At 36.1% G+C, this 27745-nt stretch overlaps 4 protein-coding genes across 6 annotated transcripts; 2 read left to right on the forward strand and 2 right to left on the reverse strand.

Annotated features, from left to right (window-relative positions):
* Positions 1 to 6544: 6544 nt before the first annotated feature.
* CUC3 (NAC (No Apical Meristem) domain transcriptional regulator superfamily protein) lies at positions 6545 to 9549 on the forward strand. Its single transcript, XM_008239703.2, has 3 exons — positions 6545 to 6980; positions 7492 to 7772; positions 8381 to 9549. The coding sequence occupies exons 1-3, from the start codon at positions 6776 to 6778 to the stop codon at positions 9221 to 9223; spliced, it is 1329 nt and encodes a 442-aa protein (XP_008237925.2). The 5' UTR covers positions 6545 to 6775; the 3' UTR covers positions 9224 to 9549.
* A 5834-nt stretch (positions 9550 to 15383) lies between these two features.
* On the forward strand, positions 15384 to 20755 carry TMT1 (tonoplast monosaccharide transporter1). 3 transcript variants are annotated; one of them, XM_008239704.3, is made up of 6 exons: positions 15384 to 16023; positions 16318 to 16439; positions 16705 to 17265; positions 18142 to 19088; positions 19447 to 19634; positions 20137 to 20755. In XM_008239704.3, the coding sequence occupies exons 2-6, from the start codon at positions 16361 to 16363 to the stop codon at positions 20579 to 20581; spliced, it is 2220 nt and encodes a 739-aa protein (XP_008237926.1). In that variant the 5' UTR covers positions 15384 to 16023; positions 16318 to 16360; the 3' UTR covers positions 20582 to 20755. The 3 variants fall into 3 exon arrangements, with proteins under 3 accessions (XP_008237926.1, XP_088912052.1, XP_088912053.1); XM_089055926.1 differs by lacking the exon at positions 15384 to 16023 and adding an exon at positions 16024 to 16153; XM_089055927.1 differs by lacking the exon at positions 15384 to 16023 and adding an exon at positions 16096 to 16221.
* Positions 20756 to 20999: 244 nt separating this feature from the next.
* On the reverse strand, positions 21000 to 23112 carry MCD1 (multiple chloroplast division site 1). The gene is made up of 5 exons (XM_089055928.1): positions 22820 to 23112; positions 22442 to 22726; positions 22106 to 22272; positions 21609 to 21975; positions 21000 to 21498 (listed from the first exon to the last, which is right to left on the reverse strand). The coding sequence occupies exons 1-5, from the start codon at positions 22856 to 22858 to the stop codon at positions 21298 to 21300; spliced, it is 1059 nt and encodes a 352-aa protein (XP_088912054.1). The 5' UTR covers positions 22859 to 23112; the 3' UTR covers positions 21000 to 21297.
* A 2050-nt stretch (positions 23113 to 25162) lies between these two features.
* On the reverse strand, positions 25163 to 27670 carry LOC103336637 (V-type proton ATPase subunit F). The gene is made up of 5 exons (XM_008239706.2): positions 27364 to 27670; positions 26662 to 26740; positions 26489 to 26570; positions 25759 to 25841; positions 25163 to 25551 (listed from the first exon to the last, which is right to left on the reverse strand). Exons 2-5 carry the CDS (start codon positions 26722 to 26724, stop codon positions 25387 to 25389), a joined length of 393 nt encoding a protein of 130 aa, XP_008237928.1. The 5' UTR covers positions 26725 to 26740; positions 27364 to 27670; the 3' UTR covers positions 25163 to 25386.
* Between the last annotated feature and the right edge of the window lie 75 nt (positions 27671 to 27745).

Raw genomic sequence — 27745 nt, forward strand, 5'->3', positions numbered from 1 at the left:
TATGTGTTTGTTGTTGTAGGTCTTTGGTGACTTTTGTTGTTCTTGGATGTGTCCTGCTATCGCTAGGATGGCATTGAGTCCTAAAATCATCCTCATGTCGTCCCGAGCACGATGGTATGCTCGGATATAAATTTAGATATCATTTGATCGTTAATCGGATATCGCATATTAGGCATTATCTGGGTTTGACATGTTCAGACCGTTGGATCGACTCCAATCTAAAATATGTTGATTTCAGCATTCCTAGGATCATGTAGGATTTCACGGATCGTGAATCGGAGACCCAGATGTTCCGATTCAATAAGTGAAAGTTTGCGTTTTATGATAACCGTCCAATCGTACGATCGTGGGCGATCCGACCTTTCGATTTGAACTAAACTTGCAGGGTAGGTTTAGAAAAGTGTGTTGAACCTATAGAAACTCCTGGATGGGTGATCGGAGGTCGTGGGCCTCGCGGGCCCGGTTGACCAAGTTTAGGCAGTTTGACTCCTCGGTTGACCGTGAGTCTTCCGAGGTAATTTTACCCTTCAAGAAATACGAGAACGACTATGTAAACGAGTCCCGACTGAAAGTTGAGTTATTATAAGCATATTAGAATTAGAGGACTGTTTTATAGTACCTTATAGAAATTCTTGGATATTACATTGATAAATGAAGTTATCGGATTTTCTTTAAAGGTTATTATTTTCATTAATTGATATTATTATGATTATAAATAAAGTATATGGATTGGGTAGTATTGGGTTATGTATGGAAGTATATTGTTTTAATTGTGGAATATGGTTTTCAAACCCACCATAGGAGTACCCCCAGTTGCCTTGAAATAATTTTGTTATTTGTGATAATGCCCCACGAGTCTCGGGGACGCTTGAATTGTGTGGTGCGAGGATTGCGGTTCGGGATGACTTGGTGTCTCCGAGGCCTGCAAGGATTGCAGCTCGAGTTGACTTGGTGTCTTTAAGCATGCAAGGATTGTGGCTCAGGTTGACTTGGTATCTCCGAGGCCTGCGATGATTGTGGCTCGAGTAAACTTGGTATCTCCGAGGCTTGCGAGGATTGCGGCTCGGATTTAGTTTGTATTTTCGAGGCTTGCGAGGATGTAACTGATAGGATACTTGGAATTGATGGAATGTTATCGGAATTGATGGAATATTAAAGGAATTGACGGAATATGGATGGGGATACGTCCAGGTGGAGAGTTTTTTTTAAGTTTTAATGATTTTATACAGTTCACAATTAATTTTTTAAGCGATGAATTTGCTTTATAAGTAAAAGAGGAAAATATATGTTTCAGTTAAGTTGTTATTATTGACATTAAGATTTCACGTGGTCAATGCTATTTTAATAATTTTCTCGTTTTTCTACTTATCTGTAATAAGTTAGTTATAAATCTTGGTATATGTATATATGTAATTATAACTGGGTTTTATGTGAGTTTCAAAAGAAAGGTTAAAAGTGTCTTCGGAGCTTGTTGGTTTTATTGTTATTTTTATTTTCACTTATATATATATATATATTAATCTAAGCCAGTAATACATAAATTGATATATGAATTCGAGGAAGCTCAGTGAGTGGCTTACTTATGTTTTGAGTATGAACTATTTTGAAAATTGGGAATGTTGGGAAGTATTAATTTAGAGTTTGTGAATGTTTTTTCAATATAGAACTAACATGAGAACTTGGATTGATTTACAATCCCAATGAAAAACAACAATTGACAAGATACACAGGTGCAATATAAAAAGAGTAAGAACTACGTGTGGCTTGATCCCTTGTTAATGCTACATAGGCAATCTAGAGTTATTAGGTGCAGCCACGAGACCAAGTGATTGAAAAGCTGTTCAGTTAAGTTATTTTGAAATCTATTAACATATTTGTGTTGTTTCAAAAGTTTGGATCTGTTTCTGTTGGCAGAACAATTTATTTGTTTTTGAGAGACCTAAGGCCATAAAAATTAGATGTTGATTGCTTGAATTATTTATTGTGCATGTTGAGCGATTGTGAATATTTAAATTGTTTGTTGTACATGTGGAAATTTTTTAGGAAACGAGTATTTACAGGGGAGACTTTGCCAAATTTTCGGCAGAAGCCAAACTTGAGATTAATTTTGGTTTTTGTTAGAATGGCAATTTGGTCAATTGTGCTCGGCACCTGCCAAGTGTCGAACACGCACAGGGTTAGGCTCAGATTCCAAAGTGGAATTTGGGTTGGATCCTGTCATATTTAGTGTTCGACTTTTCGATGCAGATTTGCTGTTACCACCATTGCGTGGTGGATTTGTATTGTAGGTCTGAGTATATGTGTTTTTGTATACCGAATTGGAGGTTTTAGGTTTTTTTGGCATGCGTAATTCTCTCTAGATCAAATCAATTTATTTTTGTGTTTGATCATTGAAGATGTTGTACTCATATTTAGCATTACGGCTACTCTGTATTTTCTTTTTCTATGTTATCAATAAAATTATTATCGCTTTTAATAAATAAATAAAAAGACAAGAGTCCCTGTTCCAAATAAATATTAATACATCATGTACGGTACGGACAGAAAAGTGGTCATCTCATATATTTATGAAAAAAGAGTTGGCATTAAATCTCAATTCAGTTCCATTACATTTCGTTTTTAGATTTGCAGAATGTAATAAATAATGTCTAACATAACTCCTTTGCCAAAAAAATGTATAAATAGGACTGGCTTTTGCTTGGTGGAACCACCCTCAGTCTCTCAGTCTCAGTCTCTCTCGGGCAGGAAGTTCAGCAGTAGGTCGGTGGTGCTAGACTGCCAGGCCCGTAAAATCCTGACTTCTCCCTTCAGAATTAAGTACAATACAATTATATATATATATATATGAGAGAGAGAGAGAGAGAGAGAGAGAGAGAGGTGGTGCTCCACTTCCCTCATCCTCCTTACACCTCATGCTTACTTGTCCTCAACCCAATTAATAATTTTTTTAAACCAAAAAGATAAGGAGTTAACATATGTAACACATAATTAATAAGTTAACTGACTTAACCAAATACAAATATTATGAAGAGTATGTCTTAAATTTGAGAGAGTCAATAACCATATTGATTTTGTGAATAAGTGTTTTGGAATCGCCTTTAATTTCAAATTTTGGACCTAATTAGTAAATTATAACAAATTTCATAATTACGTTTTGCAAATTGTCCACTGCTAAAAAAGGTCAATGTGCATGCATGGATATTGATGTCCACAAATGAAAGCTTAAACTGTCAAGAAATTGATGAATAATATATGTCAAGTTTAGCGCCATATTTGAACAACTAGCTGTAAGTAACAGACCATTCATCTTTCTAGCTATTTGCTTGATTACTTAAAGAGACTGTGATCAGGTTTTGCCCTTGCAAAATAAGAGGTTTAGCTATGTTGGTGCTACGAGTCTCTTTGGTTTGATGGAGAGGATGTGGTGCGGAGTCTTTGTTTCTGTGTTTATTTTAGTTTAATAATTCTCAGAAACTCAATAGGAGTTTGATGATGTTTGTATTTAGTGTTCGACTTTTTGATGTGGATTTGTCGTTACTGCCGTTGTGTGGTGAATCTGTATTGTATGTCTGAGTACAAGTGCTTTTGTTTGTAGAATTGGAGGTTTTAGGTTTTTCTAGCATGCGTAATTCTCTCCATATCAAACCAATTTATTTTTGTGTTTGGTCACTGGAGATATTGTACTCATATTTGGCATTGCGGCTACTCTATACTTTTTTTCTGTGTTATCAATAAAATTACTATCGCTTTTAATGAAGAAAAAAAGAGAGAGACTGGTCTGTTGTAATGATCAGCGTATAATTATGATTATCTGACCAAAGACAAGAGGAGGAGGTACGTATACGAAAGATATATAATTAATTGCAGGATTGCAGGATTGCAGTCCAATAGATGTCGACATAAATTAATGCAATTGCATACCATTATCATATCATCTTAGGGCCGACTCTAGATCTTTTGTCCTCGTTTTGCTTTCCTTTCATATTGCCTTTAACACATGCACAATGCCACGTATGCCTTTAACATTTGAAATCATAGGATTTAGCTGATGTAATATTTTCAATACGTTAGGTCACGTTTAATATGGAGGATTAGATTGCACTAGACCAAATTAGATTTCATATGTCATTAAAAAAGAATATGGATGTTGTCTTCTAACTTAAACATTAAGGTGGACTACTTATATGAGGTTAATGTCTAAAACTTATCCCTACTAAGAGCATCCACAATCACACTCCCTATTTATTAGCTAAAATTTAGCTAAAAACACAAAAAAACTATTATAGGAGCTCTCTAAAATTTTCCAACTCCAACCATACTCCCTAATTTGGAGAGTCATAAATGCTTTACTTCTTTTTATCATAAATACTTCTTTTTAAATTTAATTCCTGATTTGCAATAAAATATTCATATTCAAATACTAAATATTCCAAAATAATAAACTACAATGATGTTGTAAGTTTATTTGTTGTTCAATTTTGATATTCTATGGTTGTTGTGGTTTGTAAAATACCTACAGGGAAAAGAACTTAAAAAAGAAAAAAGAAGGTGTTCGTGTGCTGCAAAATGTCTACTGTGAAAAGAATCGAAAAAAAAAAAATGGTTGTTTGTGCTTTGTAAAGCACCTACAGCTACGGCAAAAAAAAAAAGAACAGACGGTGTAGGTAGCTTGAAATAGAAAGTGATTACAAATATAAAATGCAGAAAGAAAAAAAAATTGATAAAATTAAAGATATCATTAAATAAGTGTTTAAAATAATAATAAAATATGGTAGCATTTAATTATAGGGAGTCATTAGGAGCCCTTTCTTCTCTCCTCAGATTTAAGAGCTCCTAGAGGTTTCCCTATTTTAGAAGCTGGATAGGGAGTATGATTGGAGGTGAGTTTTTTCAATTGCTCCCCAAATTTTAACTTAGGAGGTGATTTAGAGAGCCCATTGTGAATGCTCTAATCCGTTCAAAATATAGTAAAATTACTGGGGGTAGGGTTTAGGCATCAACCTCTTATAAATAGTGCTTCGTAATCCTCCAATTTATAACACAACATCTATATTTTTCCTTAATTACATTTACTATTATAATTTATAGAAAGTATATGAGAGAGTGGAGATGCTATTTTATTATAAAAAGCAAGTGGGATCGAATATAACTTTTCACTTTGAAGTAGACAATATTGCCTACTCGTTTGCCTCTTTATTTGGAGTATGAAAATGCCGATATAGCAAGGCAAATGAGATTTGCCAACTCTTTTATCTTTTTTTTTTGAGATGCTCTTACAATAATGAGTCTAAAAGTTAGGGATTTTAGTTAATCCTAAGTGAGTAAAACAAGAAACGCAGGGCTAATTAAGAATGACAGATCAGGTAGGCTTATGTAAGCTAGTCTAGATGGCCGTCGTTATCTTTTATTTGTGAGGATGGCTAAAGGAGAGAGAGAGAGAGAGAGAGAGAGAGAGGCTTTACGATCGATTGACAAGAAGAAGCAAAAGTAAAGGAAACAAAAGCAAAGCAGGCCCAGAAAAAAAAAAAAAAAAAAAAAACAAACTTTTATTAGCTGATCATATAGAAATACTGCGTGCACGTGCAGCGCCGACGGCATTGAATTTTATTGGTCCCTCCTCCCCCAAAATTAATTACGTTTAGCCAAGTAAAATTGACAAAAGGACCAACTCCCTCAACAGAAAATCTGATGATCAACAACCCCACCACCTACGTACTAGTAGTAGTAGGTAGTAGGCAGTAGGCAGTAGAGAGAGAAGTTCTTCCTCACAGGGAGAGGTGGGGTCCACAACTAAGCTACACTAACACTACACTGCACACACCTACTGTACAGAATAGGAATAGGGGTGTCCGTGTCCCTCACAAATTTACATCATGCATGCATGCGACTAATAGTTTAATAGGTTTTATTCTGTAGTAAAATTAACTCCATTGAATTATACTGGAACATGTTGTATGTAAATGTTCTACCACCTGGATCTGGATGCTCATACGAGTAAGGAAATCTTTTACTTTTTGCCTTTTCGGTGATCTTTATTATTATGATCTGTTTGTGTTAAAAGTTAAAAGTTGAGCAAACAGATATATATATATATATATATATGGCGTCACTGTTGATACGCTAAGCTAGAGTAGGGTAGGGTAGGCTAGGCTAGAGAGCAGAGACTAGGGTTCCCTAGTGTTGTTGTATCTGAGCCTGCCCGACTGTATTTGGATCTAAAGAAAGATTATACATGCCTACACCCGCACGCATAAATCTCTGCAATCAACTTTTCCATTAATTACTAGTTTACCTCTCCTCCACCTCCTCGGGCCTCTCCCTCTCCCCCCTCTCTCTCATCACTCACACAGTCATCACCACAAAACAACAACAATCTCTCAAATTTAATTTAATTTTTTTAATCAGCCTGTTTGGAATTGGAACCCTTTCAGGTGGGCTTCAAGTCCTTCCAATGGGCTCCACCACATACCCTTCCATTTTTTTATGATCGTCCATTTCCAAGCCCCAAAGCCTCTCTCTCTCTCTCTCTCTCTCTCTCTCCTCAATTCATTCACTATCTTTTCTTTCTCCTTCGGTTTCAGTGCTCCTCCTCCAAATCCAAGCTAAACCGCTTAACCCCTCCTATCTATATATATATATATATCATACATCACACTTTACGCATTACAACCACAACTTTCGCTAAGCTTCTTGAGAGCACCCAAAACCCAACTTTGTTTTTTCTCTACCTTAACTAGGTTGTTTTTGTCTGAAAAATCAAAATCAAAAGCAAGTAATGTTGGGAATGGAAGACGCAGTTATGAGTGAGCTGAGTGGGGAAGACATAAACGAGCAGGGTTTGCCGCCTGGGTTTAGGTTCCACCCAACTGACGAGGAGCTCATAACCTTCTATCTGGCTTCCAAGGTCTACAACGGCTCTTTCTGCGGCGTCGACATTGCTGAGGTTGATCTCAACAGATGCGAGCCCTGGGAGCTCCCAGGTTGATATTCTCTCCTCCTACCCTTGTCATTAATTAACATATTCATGTCATTAAATTAATTAATTATGATTTATAACTAAAGAGCTATGAAGCTCTATCATTTTCATGGTCCCCTTGCTGCAGTCATACTCATAATTAATTGCATGCCTCAAAGCTTTTGCTTGATTTGATGATGAAAATGCCGTCTCAGATTTGTAGGTGGAAAAGTGTTGTAATAATATCTGCCAAAGTACACTTCACATTTATTTAGCAAACTTAAGAAAATAAATAATAAATGAATGTCTGTTAAGACACAATCATTTCTCCCATCTCTCTTTCTGACCAAGAGTTAATGCATTCCTTCCATATATCTGACTCTCTCACCAAACCCATATATTTCTTAGCCAGAAAATCTAGGGCACCTCAACTTCTGACGAATTTTTTCATTCATTAAATGAATGTACTGCACTGACAAATCTAGCCGTTGATGTATATGTGATGATTTAAGTGATGATGATGATGAATGGTGCAGATGTGGCAAAGATGGGGGAGAGAGAGTGGTACTTCTTCAGCTTGAGGGACAGGAAGTACCCAACAGGGTTAAGAACCAACAGAGCCACCGGAGCTGGTTACTGGAAAGCTACTGGCAAAGACAGACAAGTGTACAGCGCATCCACTGGAGCCTTGCTTGGCATGAAGAAGACTCTTGTTTTCTACAAAGGCCGAGCCCCACGCGGCCACAAGACCAAGTGGGTCATGCACGAGTACCGCCTCCACGGTCGCCTCTCCTCCTACGGCGGCCACGCCTGCAAGGTCATTTTAATAATTTCATTTCCAAGTTTTTCTATCATTAAATGGCGGTGAGCATTACCACCACGCGCCGCTAGATGAGTGTGATTTAATCCACTTGCTACAAGAATCTCAAAAGTTCAACTCACTCAACCGCTATTAATGCGGTTGTAACGCTCACCACCAATCAACAATGGTGAACGATAATAGAGAAAGAAAAAAGGGCATTAGGGTAGACCCCAGCATAACCCTACCTCCACACGTGCAGATACCCTTTAATACACGTACGTGGGAATCCAATCAACCTATCTACCTAGCTTTTGGAATTTTACCTGCTGCAACTGCTAAATTTCACCCTCTCCTTTGTCGCTTTCTGGGGTTGACTTTTCTTGTATAGTCGGCATTATTCAGTATGCCGACTAGACCATTTTCACTTTGATTTTTAACCTTTGGATCTATTTATTTTAAATTCATGTCATCATCTGATTGATTTAACAATCGTTACCCTACCTATCGAGATCAGTAGATCCTGTGCTTCAAAAATATTTGATTTTATATACGATAACTATTAAGCCCTAATTCCCCAAGATATTTGCTCACAACTAATTTGTTTACTAAATTGAATTATGCAGGATGAATGGGTGATATGCAGAATAAATCACAAAACAGGGGACAGAAAAAACCCACTACAACTTGATCAACTTGAAGTTGAAGCTGCTTCATCCAATTGCAATTGCCTGCCTCCATTGCTGGAATCTCCAACAGCAGCAGCAAAACCTACATTCTTGCAACAAGGACAACGTCCTCATCAATCTCACAACCCAATGCAAATGCAATCTCCTCATCCTCTTCCTCCTTTTCTGTTTCAGCACCAAGAAAATGACCTCAAAAGCCTCATCAACCCAGTTGTCTCCCAACCCCACCTATTTTCCTCCTTCCCGATAAATGCCTTCCAAACCCAACCCTCACCCTCTTTTTCACCCACCACCACCAACAGCAACACAGCATTATTAACAAATGATAAAAACCCATCACCTTTGCAATCCCTCCTCTTCAAATCCCTTTTCTCTTCCCATGACCAAGATTGCAATAATACTATTCCCAAACAGTGCAAGACAGAGCCCAACTACTTTTCCCATTTCCAAACACCAGCTAATAATAATAATAATTGTGACTTGAACTTGTTGAACTTGATGGAAAAGAATCATCATCATCATCATCATCATCATCATCAGCCAAACACCCCTTACCATCAATACAATAATCATCCAAATGATCCTTTGCTTTTTGATTGTTTGGATTATAGTGTGTTGGGCTTCTCAGATGCTGCTGGTACTGCTACAACTGTTCATGAGCATGACACGTGTCCTTCAACTGCTTTCAACAGGGCCGGCTTTCAGACCATGCTAGACCTCCCTCCCATCAAAGTAACCGGAGAATCTTGGCCTTTGGATTATATCATGGATGCTAAGTAACATGTTCCAGTTCCATCTACTTTTTACCTTTATCTTTACTACTTATAGTGTGCTCCTTCGACTCCATCTATAGCTATTGTGTATGTATGTGATGTAGCTAGCTAGCTGTACTAGTAGTGTTCAATCAAATCTATGTATTAACTGTTGAATATTTCCTGCACCCTAATTAATAGAATAATTAACTAACTTTAATTATCAATGGGGAGGCTAATTAAGTGGAGTTATTCAAAACCCTATAGAGAGAGGTGGAGAATGGGCAGAGAGGGCAAGTTCTGTTCTGTTTGATGTGACAATGCCATGAATGGAATGGGATTGAATATCTTTATTTATGATTGGTATTGAGTAAGGGTGGGAGACAACGGAAGCTGCATATATATGCGAATTAAGCAGAGCATTATATGTGCCTAAGCCATGGATTGTTGATTGAGGAAACATCATTCACATGTTTTAGTTGCACACCGAATGTTTGAAATTGACAAATGGGTATGTTGAAGGCATACAGGGTTCATGGATCCAAGATTCCAAGCATGTGAATCACGGATCGCATATTACTCTGACATGTGATATAGGGGCAGCCATCTTTTTTTTTTTTTTTTTGGGTCGAAAGCAAGGCAACCATCAAACTTAATAATTGTATCACCACAATTTACCCAAAAAGCAAAAGATTTTTGTTTATGCAAAAATTTGGGAAGTCGGCTTATGGATTAAGTGCTAGTGGGATTTTGGTCCATCAATTAACTTATACTGAAAAAGTATTGAAGCAATTTGGCATGGATAAGGCTCATCCGCTTAGCACTCCAATGGTCGTCTAACACTGAGTTTTCCTAGCAAGGTTTTAACGAGGCAATATAAGCGCGTCCAACATTATATCAAGTCCCAAATGAAGTTGTACTCTTTTTCATTCTCTTAGGTCCTTTTTTTCACTGGGTTTTTCCTAGCAAGGTTTTAACGAGACAACATAAGCGTCCAACACTATATCAGTCCCAAATGAAGTTGTACTCTTTTTCCTTCGCTTAGGTTTTTTTTTCACTAAGTTTTTCCTAGCAAGGTTTTAATGAGACAACCAATCAAAGCACTTGTGGGTATCTAAGGGGAAGTATTGTAAATATGTGGAATGGCCCACAACTATTAGGATGAAGACTTTTGTGTATTGTAGGTGAAAGTAAGAAGGCTAAAGTTAAGATAAAATGTAGAAAATGTTTACAACGCTCGGTGAATTGTTTATCAGATTCATTGTGGTAGTTGTACATTTTCCCTATAAAAGGAATCCTCATATGATGAAGTTAGACACACCAATCCGAAGAGAAAAAGTTAGAGAGAATTATGAGAGTTAGAAAGGGAAAATTCTATCAATTTCATACCACAAGAGTAAATAAATCTACTTAATATTTAAGGGTACTTTCATGTTCCATCTATTTTATAACAAACATGACAGTTTCATGTAAGGAACAATTTAAACTTCAAATTTGCAACACGTGTTGTACCAAAAAAAAAACAAGTAGTAACATGGCCTCTGAAACCTTGATTATTTTAAGGAAACGTAAATCTGTGTGGGAAAAGGTTTATATGAAACTTTGTTGAATTTGGGGATGTGGATTTGCTACTAAACTCCAAAGAGCAGCCTCTGAGTCAATGCAGAAGGGAGAAATTCCAAATCTGGGTCCCATGTGCCTAACTTGACACAACGTGGCACATATTCAGCCCCCATTTGTTTAGTAATTGGTTTCAAGTTTGAACAAATACACACACTACAGGTCTTTACTGGCATAAGATTCAAGACAGAGCACGCACACATGCATGCATATGTGTGGAGTGGAGTGGGGTGGTGGAGGACAGATGCAACTTCTTTCGATCTCACGAGTCACCACGTTGCATTGCATGTAGATTTTCATCTAATGGTCACCCATTACAAATTTAGAACCATTATACCCTTTGACGGGTAGATCCCTTCTTCATCTTCTTTCCTCCTTGATATATAATAATCTTTTCTTTTCTTATTTGTCTTTCATAAAATTGATATTTGATATGCATTGCTTCAGATTTATTGCAATTAAAAATTGTTTTGTTTTGTTTTCTTATGCTAACAAGGCTCTCTACAATCTCTGCATACCTAGCCTCTTTCCTTTTTCTTTTAATTCTTCTCTTTGTTGACTGCCCTAAATATTACCTCTCTTGGACAAATGGTTGAGAAGGAATTCAGATATCTCTTTTTCGGAAGGAGGATTTCAAATATTACCTTTTATTATTGTGAGATTCATTAAATAATTTTATTTGAGAGATATTTTTTAGGATTTTCTATAAAAAAAAAATGTGAACAATTCAAATTGTCTATTTTTCAAGTCTTCAAAAAATCATGCAAATTGAAAATCATTAAGGCATCTAGTTGGGATCAATAAAATAAACAAACATGGTGCTTCAAGAAAATGCTATAATAACAACCATCTAACTTAAGTGGTCAAATGGTTTCGAATTCAAGTGATTTATATATTCTTTGAGGGAATATCTAAAAACTATAACATGAGACATATTCTTCAATCAATTGAAGACAAATACCACTAAACTAAAGGCTAGTTATGACAAAACTATATATGTAACTAGATACATTCTTTCTAACAATATGTAACATAAATTTAAGATTTGATTTCAATATGAATTCGATTTTAATAATAAATTAACTTCTCTTTGTTCATCAATAAGTCGTTTATTCTAAAAAAAATGTAATTTAAAAATAAAAAGATGAGGGAGCTTTCATTTTTTTTTTAGTACAAATGATTGGGAGAGAGGGTTTTACGAATATTCATCCCGTGCTTGAAGGTTTTGAACCTCTACTTATATGGATGGAGGTAAAAGAGTTCAACCAACTGAACTATACCCTACTGACTATGGAGCTTCTTAAATAGGCATCCTTATATATATATATATATATATATATATATATATATAAAGGACATCTAATTAATATAGGGCTACATATTGTGATCAACTCTACAAAAATTAACCAAATTTACTTACTATTTAGTTATCTAATTGCGAATAAATAGATAGAGGAATACAATATTTCTAATAAACATTAAAACAATTTCCAACAAAACAAAGTGAACACTAAGGCAATCATGATCATATCAAATGGCAATTTTTTTTTTTTAAAATTTTTGAGCTAGCTAACTTTTGCAAGAATGACACTTTAAAATCTATAACATGAACAATTTGGGCTCTCCGGTGTCATACTTGTTGTGCGAAAATACTACAAGGTCTTGTTGTTGATGGACTACGTAATTATCACACACAAGGCACACAAAGAACACAAGAATTTATAGAGGTTCAACTTTGTGCCTATGTCCTCTTGGTTATCCCCAAGAAATTTACTAATATGAAATAACCCCCTTTGATCTCTCACATACCCTAGCTCTCTTTTCTCTCACCCTTGATTCAAACCCAATTTGATGCCTTAGCTTTCTCACGTTATCAAAACCTAGCGCTAATAAAGTGCCTATTTATATGTCATAAGGCTTTAATGCAATTATAAAAGGAATAGAAAACTTAAAGGACCCTACAACTAGGAGAAAATATGTCCAGATACGATAAGGATGCGCGATGAATTCGTGTCTCGCTCGAAAGCCTACGTCTCCTCGAGTCTGAGTTCTACTACTCGAGCAGGCGCTCTAGCGCCTGTAGCTTTTGCTTGAGCTCCAGAGCCCAACCAACACATCTGCAACTAGTTTAACTACCCGTTTCCTTCAATCCTTTCGCATCTTTAAGGTAAGCCAACATCAACAATACTTTGGGAGCCATCGGTAATATTAGATTTCCAGGGCACAAAATTTAAGTTTGTACAAAATATTAGGAGTTTTTAACAATGTTCACCACTCACATTTGCAATTTTTTGAATTCATTAAGAGGAAAGGGAGGACAAAAATTGAACTTTTGACATTTATTGGCGTTAGGGCAAAGGATTCTACCAGTTTGAGTCCAAATGGAAAACACTCCTATGAGTGAATTTTTTTTTAAAAAACAAATAAACGTGTACTCAACACACATTATCATATTCACAAAACACCCTTACATAAATAAAATATTTATTTCGTTTGTAGTAATTTTGAAAGAGAGTAAAATTGTCATTAAATGTCTTTCCACCTTGAATAAAGCCTTGTTTTCAGATTATATATGGATTTTTTTTTAAAAAAAATACAAACGATAGTCTAGGCCCGCCCTATAGGTCTGGGCAACGGTACAGGCCCCCAAAAATGAGGCCTCTTACACACCTCTAGTCCAATAAGTATACTAGAAGAAAAAAAAAAAAAAAAGAAAAAAAGAGGCCTTTTGTGTGTGAAACTAATGCTTTTTTTTGAATTTTTTTTGGGCATTTTTCTTTTTTGTATAATGGCCTTTAAAAAAAAAAAAAAACTTAAACGAACCTACTTACCACCTAGGTTTGAAACTTTTTATCATAATTTTTGTTCAAAATGAGGTAAATGTTAAACAAAAAAGGCCTCATTTTCATTTTTGCTCAGGGCCTCCAAAATCAATGGACCAACATATCACATGAGTGATATGAGAGGAACAAGAAGAAGATTTCGTTTGTAGTAATCTCTCTTCTTGTTCCTCTCATACCACACGCGTACCTCCATAAAAAACTTCTCAAACTCCTCAGTCTTCTTCTTTGATCTCTCAGTCAAAAATTCACCACTTTTTTTTTTTTTTTCTGATCTTGGTATATGTAAGTTCTCTAGAGGTAATCTGATTTCGTTTAAATTATTATTATTAGTATTTTTAATGTTCTTGCAATAACATACCATACGTTTTGTTTGTAAAGACATTATTTATAAAATCTTTTTTGCAAAAACCATATGCTACATCAAATTCATATAAATTGCTCCAAATTTATTCACTGGCGCTCTGTTTTTATGTTTTTCTTTGATTGGTGGCTTTATTATTCTTCTTTTGTTGGCCTTTTGTGGGTGCATAATGAAGCTTTATTGACAAAAAAATGAAAAGAAAAAGGACATGTATAACCTTTTATGTATCTAATTGGAGTTCAAGGTGTGATTAAAATATGTATTATGAATTGCATGATTTAACTATAATTTTTTCTTTGTAGATTTGCAATGTATCATCCCTTTGGAGTAAGTTTTGGAAAGATTTGCATAATTTTTTTTCTTTATTTCTTGTTAAACTTAGCTTGTATACAAAAGAGAAGGGCCTCATTTTAATTTATGTCATGGACCACCCAAAAGTTAGAATCAGCCCTGAGTCTGACTTGATTGCAAAGTGGTTGTACTTGGATGAGTACACTTTTCGTCATAAGGTGTGGACATATTCTTTTTCGAGCATCTATTCAAAGGTTTTATATTTTGAGTAATGCTACATTTACTACATTTTTATTCTATATTTTTATATCACATGATGTGATATGTTCATATCATATGCCACATCAATTAAATAAATGAAATGTATTTTAATAAATAAAATTAGAAAAACAGAAACTATTATTTTACATGATGTGGTATGTACGTATCACCACATCATATGGTATGAAATTGTGGTATAAAAATATGGTAAGACTAGTATTATTCGTCTATAAATTATGAACTTTGGGAAACTTAGTGACCAATTTGGCTATAAAAAAAATCCTCATTGACCAAATTGAATTTTCATGTAAAACCCAATAACCAAAAATGTATTTAACCCTATTCTATTTTATCAAAAAATTATATTATTATATTTTTCAATATCATTTAGAACTTAATTAGCAAATTTCATTAAGCAAAAATCACTCGTGAGAATGAGAATCGAGACAGAGAGATTCTCCAATAAGTATTTTATGTCCCTTTTCTTTTTATATCCCATTGAAAGTTTCCGAGAGAATAGTAATAATAATAAAATTGTTCGTTTTCTTTGGTGCGTGTGCTGACTGATTTCTGCATCCAAAAGAAGCGGAGAAAAGGTGGCTATAAAAAGGGGAAAATCAGAGGTAAAGAGAAAAATCGGAATTTGGAAACAAAGAAAATATCTGTTTATGTATTATGCAAGCAAAAGGAATGGTGAATTTTAATTGGTCAGAATAAAAATAAGTCACAGAACGAGACAAGTTAAGAAATTGGCAGTTTCAATCATTGACATGAAAACAAAAATGCATAATTTAAAAGAAAAAGAAAGAAAGAAAATAAGAACTCTATTCTAGCATGGCAAGTATGGTTTGGACCGTTTGGAATTCAGCTCCAGAGATTAGTAGGTTCCACTGTCCAGCTCCCCTGCTTGAACTCTCTTGGTTTTTTTTATTTATATTTCCTTTAATTTTCTTATTTAATTCATTACTACCTAATCTTTCACTCCCACGCCACTCGCAGTTGCAGAGTATGAATTCTTGGGAATTTATTCAAAACCATTTTCATCTCTACTTCTATCCGGGTCTGTTCCAAATTCAAGTCTCTGAGAATTCCGAGTTATCCGGAACTGAAACTCAGTTGTGAGTCAGTGAGAAGTTAAGTGGTTCAGTCTTAACTACAGTTGACGGATGTTGAAAGGTTGTTGGCAAAAGCTGCTTAAACCTCTCTCTCTTTCTCTGTGTTTCTTTCTCTCTCTCTTACTTTCGATCTCGATTGAGTTTTTGAGGGATTCTGGATCTCAAACTGCCAAATAATATTAGTAAATTTGTAAAACTTGGGGCTGTATTTGTCTGTATACCAAGATTCTGCCTAAGAAGCCAGCCACCAGTCCTCACCCATCACCCATTTTAAGATATTTACGTTGTTGCTTTGGAAGCAGAGGTTACAGTGAGCTGAGCTCTCTCGTTGTCCAAGGTTACTCTCTCTCTCTCTCTCTCTCTCTCTCCCAACGGGTCCCTTTTTGTTAAATTCAGTTGTGGGTGCTCCATATTAACTTACATTTAGCAAACTCTGTGTGCAAAGCCTCACCTGACCCCCTGAAGAGGTAAGCAATCTAAAGGATCTGTTGCATTCTGGGACAGGGAGATGCAGAGACCCATTAGCCCTTTTGCAGTGAGAAATGGTTACTTATGAGTGAGCTAGATCTGGGTCTTTCTATAGTTGGAATGATTTATTAATTTTGTGATGTGGGTACTTTTTTCCTTTCAGGTTTGTTTGAGATTGGGGGTCGCGTTCATTCATTGGTGAAAAGATGAGGAGCGCTATGATGGTGGCTATTGCTGCCACAATTGGTAACCTTCTGCAAGGATGGGATAATGCTACAATTGCCGGTACAGATTTCTATATCTGTTTGTTTTAAAGTTGTAAATTTAGACATGTTTGAACTAGAATTTCAAGCCTCCTCCATTCTTGTTTGGGCAGTCTCTGTGCATTGGGATTCAAAGTAATTTTGTATTTTCCCAGGAATTTTATCTGCTTAGCTAACTTCAATCACAGAGTTTGTCCCAATTTGTTTTGTTAACTTCATGTTTTCCCTGGTTCTCATTTTCTGCTAATATAGTAATATCTAGTTACTTCTTTCTTCTATGATTTCAGGGGCTATTGTTTACATAACGGAAGATTTCGATTTGGGAAGCTCTCTAGAAGGCCTTGTTGTGGCCATGTCACTCATTGGCGCAACAGCTATTACAACATGCTCAGGAGCCATCTCAGATTGGATTGGTAGGAAACCAATGTTAATAGCCTCATCAGTCCTTTATTTTGTGAGTGGCTTGGTAATGGTTTGGTCGCCCAATGTCTATGTACTATGTATAGCAAGGCTATTAGATGGATTTGGAATTGGTCTAGCAGTTACTCTCGTCCCGCTCTACATATCTGAAACTGCCCCAGCAGATATAAGGGGATCATTAAATACTCTTCCACAATTCCTTGGTTCAGGCGGCATGTTTTTATCATATTGTATGGTTTTTGGGATGTCACTGATGAACTCACCAAACTGGAGACTGATGCTCGGTGTTATTTCCATTCCCTCTATTATCTATTTTGCATTAACGGTATTTTACTTGCCTGAATCTCCTCGATGGCTTGTGAGTAAGGGCAGGATGCTTGAGGCAAAGAAGGTTCTCCAGCAGTTACGTGGCACTGAAGATGTTTCTGGTTTGTTGCTTATTACTTGCTTGCAATATTATGTTTGTATGTAGAGATCCTGATTCCCAAATGCATATCATCTTTCTCTTGTTTCAGTGGATCCAACTCTTAAAGCATTGTCTCATGCACTGAAATGTGCATGCTAAAATTCTTATCATAAATTCGTGCATGATTCACTGAACTTGATAAAGATTCAATATATTTTAGGACAAAAACCTGCATATTATCGTTATGGGTAAAAGATACTCGGAGTTGCCTTTTCTACTTCCTTTGGTCTCCAATTTAAAGTTTAATGTTCTTTCTTATTTAAAGAAAGAGTTTCGCTTGTAAAAAAGTTGTTTAGACATTTGGTTAAATTATTACTAATGCTTGTAGGAAAATGCGTTACTTATGGAGGAATTATGTTCTTAGACCTTTTCTATTCAGTGTGCGACAGTGGTCTGGTTATTATGCATAACATAAGTAAAATAATGGTTCTTTGTTCTTCTTTTCTTTTCTTTTTGATCAAATCCCATTTTTTCTTGAATGAATCTGTTTCTTCAGCATACTGTTTTATTTTCGCTTTCTATGCTACACAGAGATTAATGCTCAGATTGTTATTTGTTTGCTTGACATCAATACTATGTCATATACCTGTTGGTATTGTCCTAGAGTAGGTCTGGATTATCAAAGGGGTTTGACAAGTACACTCGAATTTTAGATTAAGCATTTGCAGAAATGTTGACATGCATTAGCTTCTCTATGTGTGTAAATCTATGGGCTCAGAATACATGTAACTAATCCCCTTTATTATGCACAGTTCATCAAGATTTTGAGATTAATTAAGTAAGTTGTAACTATGACTAATTTATCATGTGAATCTTGCTAATGCATCATGGTTTATAGGTGAAATGGCGTTGTTGGTTGAAGGTCTTGGAATTGGGGGTGAGACATCTATAGAAGAGTACATAATAGGCCCCGCTGATGAACTTGCTGACGATCAGGAACCAGCTGACAAAGATAAAATTAGGTTATATGGACCTGAGGAAGGCCTTTCCTGGGTTGCCAGACCTGTCACGGGACAGGGTTCCCTTATTAGTCTTGTCTCTCGCCAAGGAAGCATGGTAAACCAGGGTGTGCCTCTAATGGACCCTCTCGTCGCTCTGTTTGGTAGTGTCCATGAAAAGTTCCCAGAGACTGCTAGTACTCGTAGCATGCTTTTTCCTAACTTTGGGAGCATGTTCAGCACAGCAGATCCTCGGGTTAAAACTGAACAATGGGATGAAGAGAGCTTGCAGAGAGAAGGTGAGGGCTACGCATCTGATGCTGCAGGGGGAGACTCAGATGACAATCTGCATAGTCCATTGATTTCACGCCAGGCAACAAGTTTGGAAAAGGATTTAGTGCCCCCTGCTTCCCATGGCAGTGTTCTAAGCATGAGGCGGCACAGCAGTCTCATGCAAGGAACAGGGGAGACAGTTGGTAGCACAGGCATTGGTGGTGGCTGGCAATTGGCATGGAAGTGGTCTGAGAAAGAAGGCGGGGATGGAAAGAAGGAAGGAGGATTTAAAAGGGTATATTTGCACCAGGAGGGAGGCCCAGGCTCCCGTCGTGGGTCCCTTTTGTCACTTCCTGGTGGTGATGTTCCTGCAGAAGCTGAGTTTATACAGGCAGCGGCTCTGGTCAGTCAGCCTGCTCTATATTCGAAGGAGCTTATAGATCAGCATCCAGTTGGACCTGCAATGGTTCATCCATCGGAAACAGCTTCAAAAGGACCAATCTGGGCTGCTCTGTTTGAACCAGGGGTTAAGCATGCATTGTTCGTTGGAATAGGAATCCAGATTCTTCAGCAGGTAGTAAATAGTTATAATTTATAAAAATTTATAAAATTCTCATTTCTATCTTATCTGACATTTTGTTCATTGGGATTGGCAAAATGTGATACTTTTTTCTGGCTAACTTTCTGAGAACGACTATCATCGAGTTTATTTGATGTGATTCATGATGTTTCCTGAGCCAGTCCTAGCTATGTAAATGTCTGGCACATAAAAGATCCATTTTGTTGTGCATTGTTCTTCATTTGTATCTGCTAATCCCTTCTCAGTTAGAATATCTCCCTTTTGGTGTTCTCGGGGGAAACTAATGACTAAAGTGTTCCTTCAATTTTTTTCTATGACCGGCAACTAAAGTGTTCCTTAAATAATTGTGCAGTTTTCTGGCATAAATGGGGTTCTGTACTACACTCCTCAAATTCTTGAAGAGGCAGGTGTTGAAGTTCTTCTTGAAGACTTGGGTCTCAGTACAGAGTCTTCATCCTTCCTCATTAGTGCATTCACAACTTTGTTGATGCTTCCTTGTATAGCCATAGCCATAAAGCTCATGGATATCGCTGGTAGAAGGTGATTAATTCTTCTGTACTTTTATTTATTTTTAATCTGACCAGAAACTCTTCAGTTAGGGTTGCTCATATCCAAGGTCTTATCTTTTAACTATAACTTTTAACAAATTGCTCTGGCATTACACGAAAAGCTGGTTTGGCTGTCAGCAAATGACAGTTTGCGTTAAGCTGCCTTTATGTTTTAAGATAGTGGTCCTATGCAGCCTTCTTGAATTAATTTCTATTTTATAAAATGTTAAACATTTGTAATATGTGGGGCTAAGGCTATCTCATGAAAGGAAGTAGCGTAATAGTTTTGCGGTCGGGTGATTCTTGACAATCTGCTAAAATTAAGTCTCGCTCCTTAAGAGCTCATTAACTTAAAAGGTTCTTTCTGTTGGCTTAATTCCTTTTTTTTTTTCTTGGTGCACTGTCCTAAAGATTTAATTTGGGACTCTGGCTTATTTTTCGTTTTAGAGGAAGAACTTTAAGTTTAAATCTTAATTAAACATTCCTTATTGCAGGACGCTGCTACTGACTACAATTCCTGTGTTGGTAGTGTCACTCATCATCCTAATCATTGCCAACCTTGTGTCCTTGGGTACAGTTCTTCATGCGGCGTTATCAACCATTTGTGTTATCATCTATTTCTGCGTCTTTGTCATGGCCTATGGGCCAATTCCAAATATCCTCTGCTCGGAGATCTTTCCGACAAGGGTACGTGGCCTCTGCATTGCCATATGCGCCCTGGTGTACTGGATTGGGGACATTATCGTCACCTACTCACTACCTGATCTGCTTGATTCAATAGGCCTAGCTGGTGTCTTTGGTATTTATGCAGTGGTTTGTGTCATTTCCTTTATATTTATCTTCTTGAAGGTTCCAGAAACCAAAGGCATGCCCCTTGAAGTCATTACTGAATTCTTTGCTGTTGGTGCAAGACAAGTCGCCGCCGCTAAAAGTGAGTAATTGGAAGCTTTTATCCGTTTGCTAGTTCTGCAGTTTGTGGCGTCCTCCCATCTTCTGTACGGAGATTTTGCTCGTTGTACTGCATTTTATATTCAAACAGCGTCATTCTTCAATTTTGATTGTGTATGATAACCTAGATTATTTGGAGATAATAATACTAAGAGGCTTAGCAGAGATGGTTGATTGATTGACTATTTACGATTCTACATGCCCCTCGGAAACCTCTCATGACTCGTTTTGCCATGAAAACATAAAATTTCTCTTCTTGCACTTCTGCTTAATTTCAAGTCTCTGTTTCCTCTTGATCCTGGCCATCAGAACCATCCTCATTATGAAGGTCATTGACTACCAGGGTAAATAACATCAACAAGCAGGTGTTCGATTCAGTTTAACGATGACTACTAACTGAATTTCAGTCTAATCAAGAACTAAAATCAGTATAATAAAATATCAGATAAAGTAAGGGGTACACCATTCTGGAGTATTAAATTGTCATCTACAAACAGTATATTTAAGATACGGAACTACACGACTCTATATACAGCCCAACCTGAACTTTTTAAACCGGATATCTCAAGCAGCTACATCATATTTCAAAACTTTAGGTTGCAATTCAATTCGATATCTGGACCTGCTAAGTAAAACTCAGAGTCCCAGTCGTCCTCGTTGAATAATTTGATGATCCACAATGATAGAAATAGAAGCAACGATTAAATTCAATCATGTGTTTCCTCAGAGGGCGACATAATTCCAAAGGAATTTGGGCCACATTCTGACAACAGCGGCTTGGAGTTACCAGCTTGATTATTGATGGGGCTTTCTTCTCCATGCTCAGGTGACTTGGGACCCGACTTGAATGCTTTCACAAAATCACTATCATTGCTAGAGTCCATCACTAGCCTGTTCAGCTTTTGCTCCTACAAAAAATAAAAACCGCTAGAAATTGTTAAAGTAGAGCATCATTGCAAGGTTTTTTTTTCCCTTTCTATTCACAACTGCAATGTATTAATGTATTACAAGTGCTTACCCTCTGCAGGGCTTCATGCTCAGCCTGAATTCGAAAGGGAACACCATGTTTCTGATACACATTGTTTTGTGCTAAGTCTTCATCAATGTCACCGGCAGTGGTTGCAAAAGGATGATTGGCAGGAATCCACCTAACCGTATCAGGGTCAACATCAGGAGGTATTGATTCCCCTTCCTTTAGGAATATTGTCGGTCTCTTCCACTGGTAAGCCCGCGATCTCCTTTTCTGATGGACAGCTTGCTGCTCTTTTGTAAGGGTAACTGGGGCTAGGCGATAAACCTTTCCACACATCTCTACAGTTGAATTGCCTTTACCAACCTTAACCAATGGATTATTGAATGGGTCATCATACTTGAGAGGCTGTGAACTGTGAAATACGGGCACCGAACATTTGCAAAGGGCAAAACATAAGTAAACACTTACAATTTAAAAGTTTTCAAACTTATGCCCTAAACAATTCTACACAACGACAACGAGAAAAAGGGTTGGAATCATACATGCCTCTTCTATCAGATCTAAGCTGGCCACGTCTAACAAGATCAGCTACAGAGCCAGGACGATTGTTCTTTGATTTCCTCACCGCATACACTCTCAAAGCAATGACCAAAAATGCAGCTGCAATGCATAAACCAATTGCCAAATTGGATCCCACTCTTTGCCGCATCTGATTATTATTCGGAAAAAAGAAGAAGAAAAAAGTTAAACCAGTTTCAAATTGCAAATATATAAACTAGCCAATGTACAGACACTGAAATAAACCCGGAAAAAGAAAACGAGTACTTTTTCCAACATTTCCATCACAGAAACCCCAATATTAAAAATGAAAATCTTACCGAGTAGACGACGGGAGAGAAGGAGCTGATAATTCCGTGCAATTTGCCAACAGAGTCTTTGAGATTTATGCCATTTTTGTTCTTACTCTTCACTACCCCATCATTACGGAGACTGTGGTCTTGACCAGCAGAGGAGCTAACCGAGCCGTCAATGGCTCTCAATAGAAACTTCTGACTGGATATTAATCGTCCAGCCCAGCTGAGCTCACCATTTCTTGACCCGAATTCGGGTCTAAGCTTCAGCAGGAGGGAAGGGGTTCGATGCTTTGAGACCAAATGTGAGAGCTATGATTCAGAATTCAATGCCAAAATCAAATCAGTGAATAGAACTAATAGTAATAATTTGTTGCAACGATTGAAAAAGCTTCAGAAACATACCGGAAAGGGAAGGACTTGGAGAGTCGAAATGGAAGCCATTAGATTAGAGGATGATTGAGTGCTTCAATTTCATACCTGATAACGAATTAGGGCTTAGGGTTTTGAAGATGTTACCATTTGTGTGAAGGAATTACGTGCCGTTTGTAATTGTAGGGCTCAAAGAACAGGGAACTTGTTAGTAATCACTGACAAAGTAGTGCACTTTGAATTTGTGAGTTCATCGACGTCAGAATTTGGGAATGAGATAATCAGTTCGATATTCGATTCTGAACTGAGAGAGGAAAAAGGAAAAAAGAAGAAGAAGATGCGGAGGAGATTTACTGCCTGTTGGATCAAACGGACGGTGAGGATCTAATTTTAAAACAAAATAGTGCAAGTGCACCTTGATTTTGTGAGTTCTTTTTCTCTTGATTTGGAGAATCACAATGCACATCATTCGCGTAATTGCTCAATAACACTAATTAGTGAGTTAATGTAGCTAAAATCACATAATTTATTTCTTAGATCATCACCGAATCAATGATGATCTCTATGAAAAATTCACTCAAATCAAAAAACATTTAGTTATCTAACAATGACCAAATAAATAGACAAACATAATATTTTCACTAAATAAGAAATTGTTCACAATAATACTCAACTGGCTAGACGATTTTTGATTTGGATAAAACTTCGTCGGAATGATCTTCGAATTATGACATGAAAAATGAACCGTTTGAATTATGAAATATATTGTGTGTTAGGCTCGAGCGAGTGGTTAAGCGTTTGAACGGGATTAATTTGTGGTATATTGAAAGAACTACAATTAGAAATAGTTAGAGATTGGCATGGTAGGTTGGACAGGTTTGAGAGTTAAGTAAACGGATCGGATTCGGATCGGATATACCTCAATTCAAATTCAAATTCATTTATGATCAAATTATCGAATCCAGATCGTGTTTCAGAATATCAGATTCAGATTGGATCAAATTATTATCAAATTTATTTTGAGATGTACAAAAAATCAAAATTCCATTAGTAGCCTCGTTCTTTTATTCTATTTATCTGTTTTTTATATCAATTTTTGATACTTCATCATAAAAATTAGTTTTAAGTGTATTTTTAGTGCATATAAAACTAAAATTACTCATTTACACTTGTATTTATCTACTTTTTATATTAATTTTTGATATTTTATCATGAAAATTAGTTTTAAGTGTATTCTTAGTGCATATAAAACTAAAATTACTCATTTACGCATATAAAATACTAATATAAAGCATAGAAAATTTAAATTATACTTCATACTAAGTTGGATCGGATCAACTATAATCCATATCCAAATCCATTTATAATCGGATTACTGAATTCGCATTGTAATCGGATTATCGAATTAAGAAGTACAATCAATCTCCTATTAATTACACCGGATTTAGATCGAATTCAGATCAAAATCTAATCCATTGACAGGCCATGATCATCTAAGTTACAAATTCTATTTGCTCATTAGAACTCAAGGAAATGAACCCTTTGACCCAAAAAAGAAAAAAAGAAAGAAAAAAAAAAGGTTAAATACCTTTTTAGTCATTGGGTTATACACGAAAATTCAATTTGGTCACTTAGAAAAAAATTTAGCCAAATTGGTCACTGTGTTTCCCAAAATTTACAATTTATAGACATTTTGTTATCTTCCATTAAGTTCCACTCCACCTTCAAAGCACGTGCTTTTCACCTTCCAATTATTTTCTTTAAGGTGATAAAGCACCAAAATATATTGGTAAGTTGTAGATTTTATTTTAATTTAGTTTGACCTTTTGATTTTCCTTATACCTCACAATTTCGATTTCAATCCAAAATTTCCCAAAATTTGCTAGACCCCTTATAGCACAAATGTACCCTAATTCGTTGAGTTAGAGTAAGAAGACTGAAGGGGCTTCCTATAAAAATAAAAATAAAAACTACACTTAACAAAAGATAACCGAATGTCTATAAATTGTAAACTTTGGGAAACACAGTGACCAATTTAGCTAAATTTTTCTCTCAGTGACGAAATTGAATTTTTGTGTAAAACCCAATGACTAAAAAGGTATTTAACCCAAAATAAAATCATCTCAAATGAAATGTTTGGGTTGCTCAAATTACGGTAGGAAAATGTTGGACATAACATAACAAGGAAACTTCAAAAAACCAACGTGAAAGTCTGAGGTTGAGAAATAATAGGAAATACCATTTGCCAAAGAAATATTAAATGGTTTTGATTAAAGAAAAAAAAGAGAGTAAAGTTTCTCGTCAACTTTTCTGACATTGTTCTGTAATTCTACTTATATGAGAGCTTTCATAAACAAAACCATACTCTCACCAAGATCAACAATGACATGAATTTATTCCTATTAAATAAAATGAGATTTAATTTGCATTGGTATGATTTACAGATAATTTACGCACAAAAGGAAACTAAAATACGTACACATATACCAACCGTCTGTCGGTCAGTAACAGAGCAGTTGGTGTGAACCAGGGAAAAACCATACATGGTATCAAAAGCAATGCAATACTTATTGAGCAAAACACATGAAAATACTTGATGATCAACGCCTTCCTGATGCCACAGATTCACTAGAGAAGAGGTACTTCACTCTTGAAAGAACTGAATCATGAGCAGGGTCATAGGGATGATCCTTGGACGGGATTTCCAAAATAGCTGGAACTGGCTTATTGTAGCTATCAACTAGAAACCTTATCATGTTTGCAACCTGGTAAGAAAACCGTAGAAAATGGTCATTTCCTTTTCAAATAATCTTCAACTAACAACAAATTTGGAAGGAATGCATACAAAGATTGCTATAAATTCTAATATGTTTTGCAACCACTTGGACGGCAATAAGGATATTGCCTTGCGGACCAGAAAAGTCCTCTAATCATAACAGTTGAAGAACTTCAAAGTATGAGAAAGAACTTACATATTGGCTGATCAAGACAATTGCAATATCCTCCTTTGTCGTAAACTCTTTGAATGCATCTTCAATTGCTTTCACTGTTGTTTCTGAGCAGAAAACAAGAAAACAAATACTATTAGACACAAATAATAATAATAATAATAATAATAATTAAGCACCAGAGACTGAACCTTGCTTTAAGTATTAATTTGAATTCATAGCTAAGTTTTTCACACCAAAAACAGAAAAGAAACTAAACTTTTCATTGAAGGGACCAAGTTGTTGTTTAATTTAAAGTGCTGTGATACTCGTTAAGAAGAACAGAAGGAATACCAAAGGACTGTCACAGCAGACCAAATTTAACTGACCAAAATGTAATTTTATACCTTTCTTCACTAATGAATGGTAGCCTAATTTGCTTGCTTTTCTTTGATAAACAAGAACGAAAACTTATACCATTGCTAAACTGCAACAATACTTACAAAAGAGCAACTTCTCAACAAAAAGATAATAGTCTTTTACCTAGAATACATCTCCTAGAAGTTTGTAGTTTCCCTTCCCCTTCCCAGGCCCTCCTATTTCGTTTACCCACTGGATTAGTTGGAAAAATATTCTTACAAATAGATTACTAATCATATACCATAATTGTCATTTTAGTCCACCTGATGATCTATCTGCATACAAACATATAGAAACAGATTACCAGTATGGATGAAGTTCCAAAGTTCAAGCATCAAAAAAGCTCAAAACGTACTTGAATCAACAATAAGATAATTTGTCTTTCTCCGCAAGTCAACGTTACCCACTCCAGCCAGCAAAAATCCAGTTACAGTGTCCTACACGATAACAATCATCTCATCAGGAAGACAAATCAAGACTGCAACAACTATTTCAACCAAAAGAATTACAGAACAACATTATCCATACCTCATCAGCAATCATGGCAATGAGTGCTGAGCTCTTAGTGGGGATATGAGCTCTGCCAGCCATTCTAAGTTGATATCCACTACATCAGGGAGAAAAGAAACCATCAGGACAAATATGTGTTCTCACTGGCTACATTAAACAGTATAATTTACAATGTACAGAACTAGGGCCCATCAATATACTTGTCATTTGTGCCTACTACAATTTAACCAGTACGAAAACCATTACTCTATGCCTTTTGGTTGCTGAAATAAAAAAGAAACAAAAATTTAGACCTCAAAGTTGAAGTGTGATTGGATTCATAGATACAAAAAGCCTTTAACCAATCAACAACTTAAGTTCGGCTGAGGTGAGTCTCAATCACTCGAATTTTAGGACGTTAATAATGGTAAAACCTAAACTGGGTCAGCACAATGCATATATATGTATTAACAAATGACCAAATCTTGCACTGAGAAGCCGATTTTAGAAATCAACCTAAAAATCATATCAAAACCCATAAACCTAAAAACATGGAATCAATAGATTTTTCGTTCATTGGTGTCAAACGAAAAGCTAACAAATCTGGAAAGAAAAAGAAAAAACAAAACAACCTCCCTCAACTACGAAATTATGGAAGCCACGATCTCAGGCAGATATAATCCAAACTGAAACAACACCAGATGTAAAACGATAGCGTAAATAAATTTGGTGGCGAATTACCTGAGATCAATTCAGGCGGGCCGTGAGGTGGATGAGAGAGGGAGGGAGAAGTAGAGAGATCGCGTCGGTAGTGTGGAAGATGCGAGGAAAGTATATAGTTGTAAAAATGCAAACGTACTTATTTTCTCCTGTATAGTACAACTGTATTTAACTAGCGTACAAACCCAAATTTTATTTCGGAACAAAAAAATATATATCCAAATTTTCTTCCAGCAAATTACAAATAATCCCTAAATAGATAATTTACAAAAGTATATACAAACTCCTGTAAGTTATGCGAGTCTCATTTTTTATGCTAAAGTGGTCTCTACCTCAAGGAGAAAATTGATAATTTATTAAACAATTATAAAGATGAAAATTAAATTTTTAAAACAAAAATTAA

The sequence above is a fragment of the Prunus mume genome, linkage group LG7 (genome assembly GCF_029339155.1).
Source record: "Prunus mume cultivar Tortuosa linkage group LG7, ASM2933915v1, whole genome shotgun sequence".
Classification (NCBI taxonomy): domain Eukaryota; kingdom Viridiplantae; phylum Streptophyta; class Magnoliopsida; order Rosales; family Rosaceae; genus Prunus; species Prunus mume.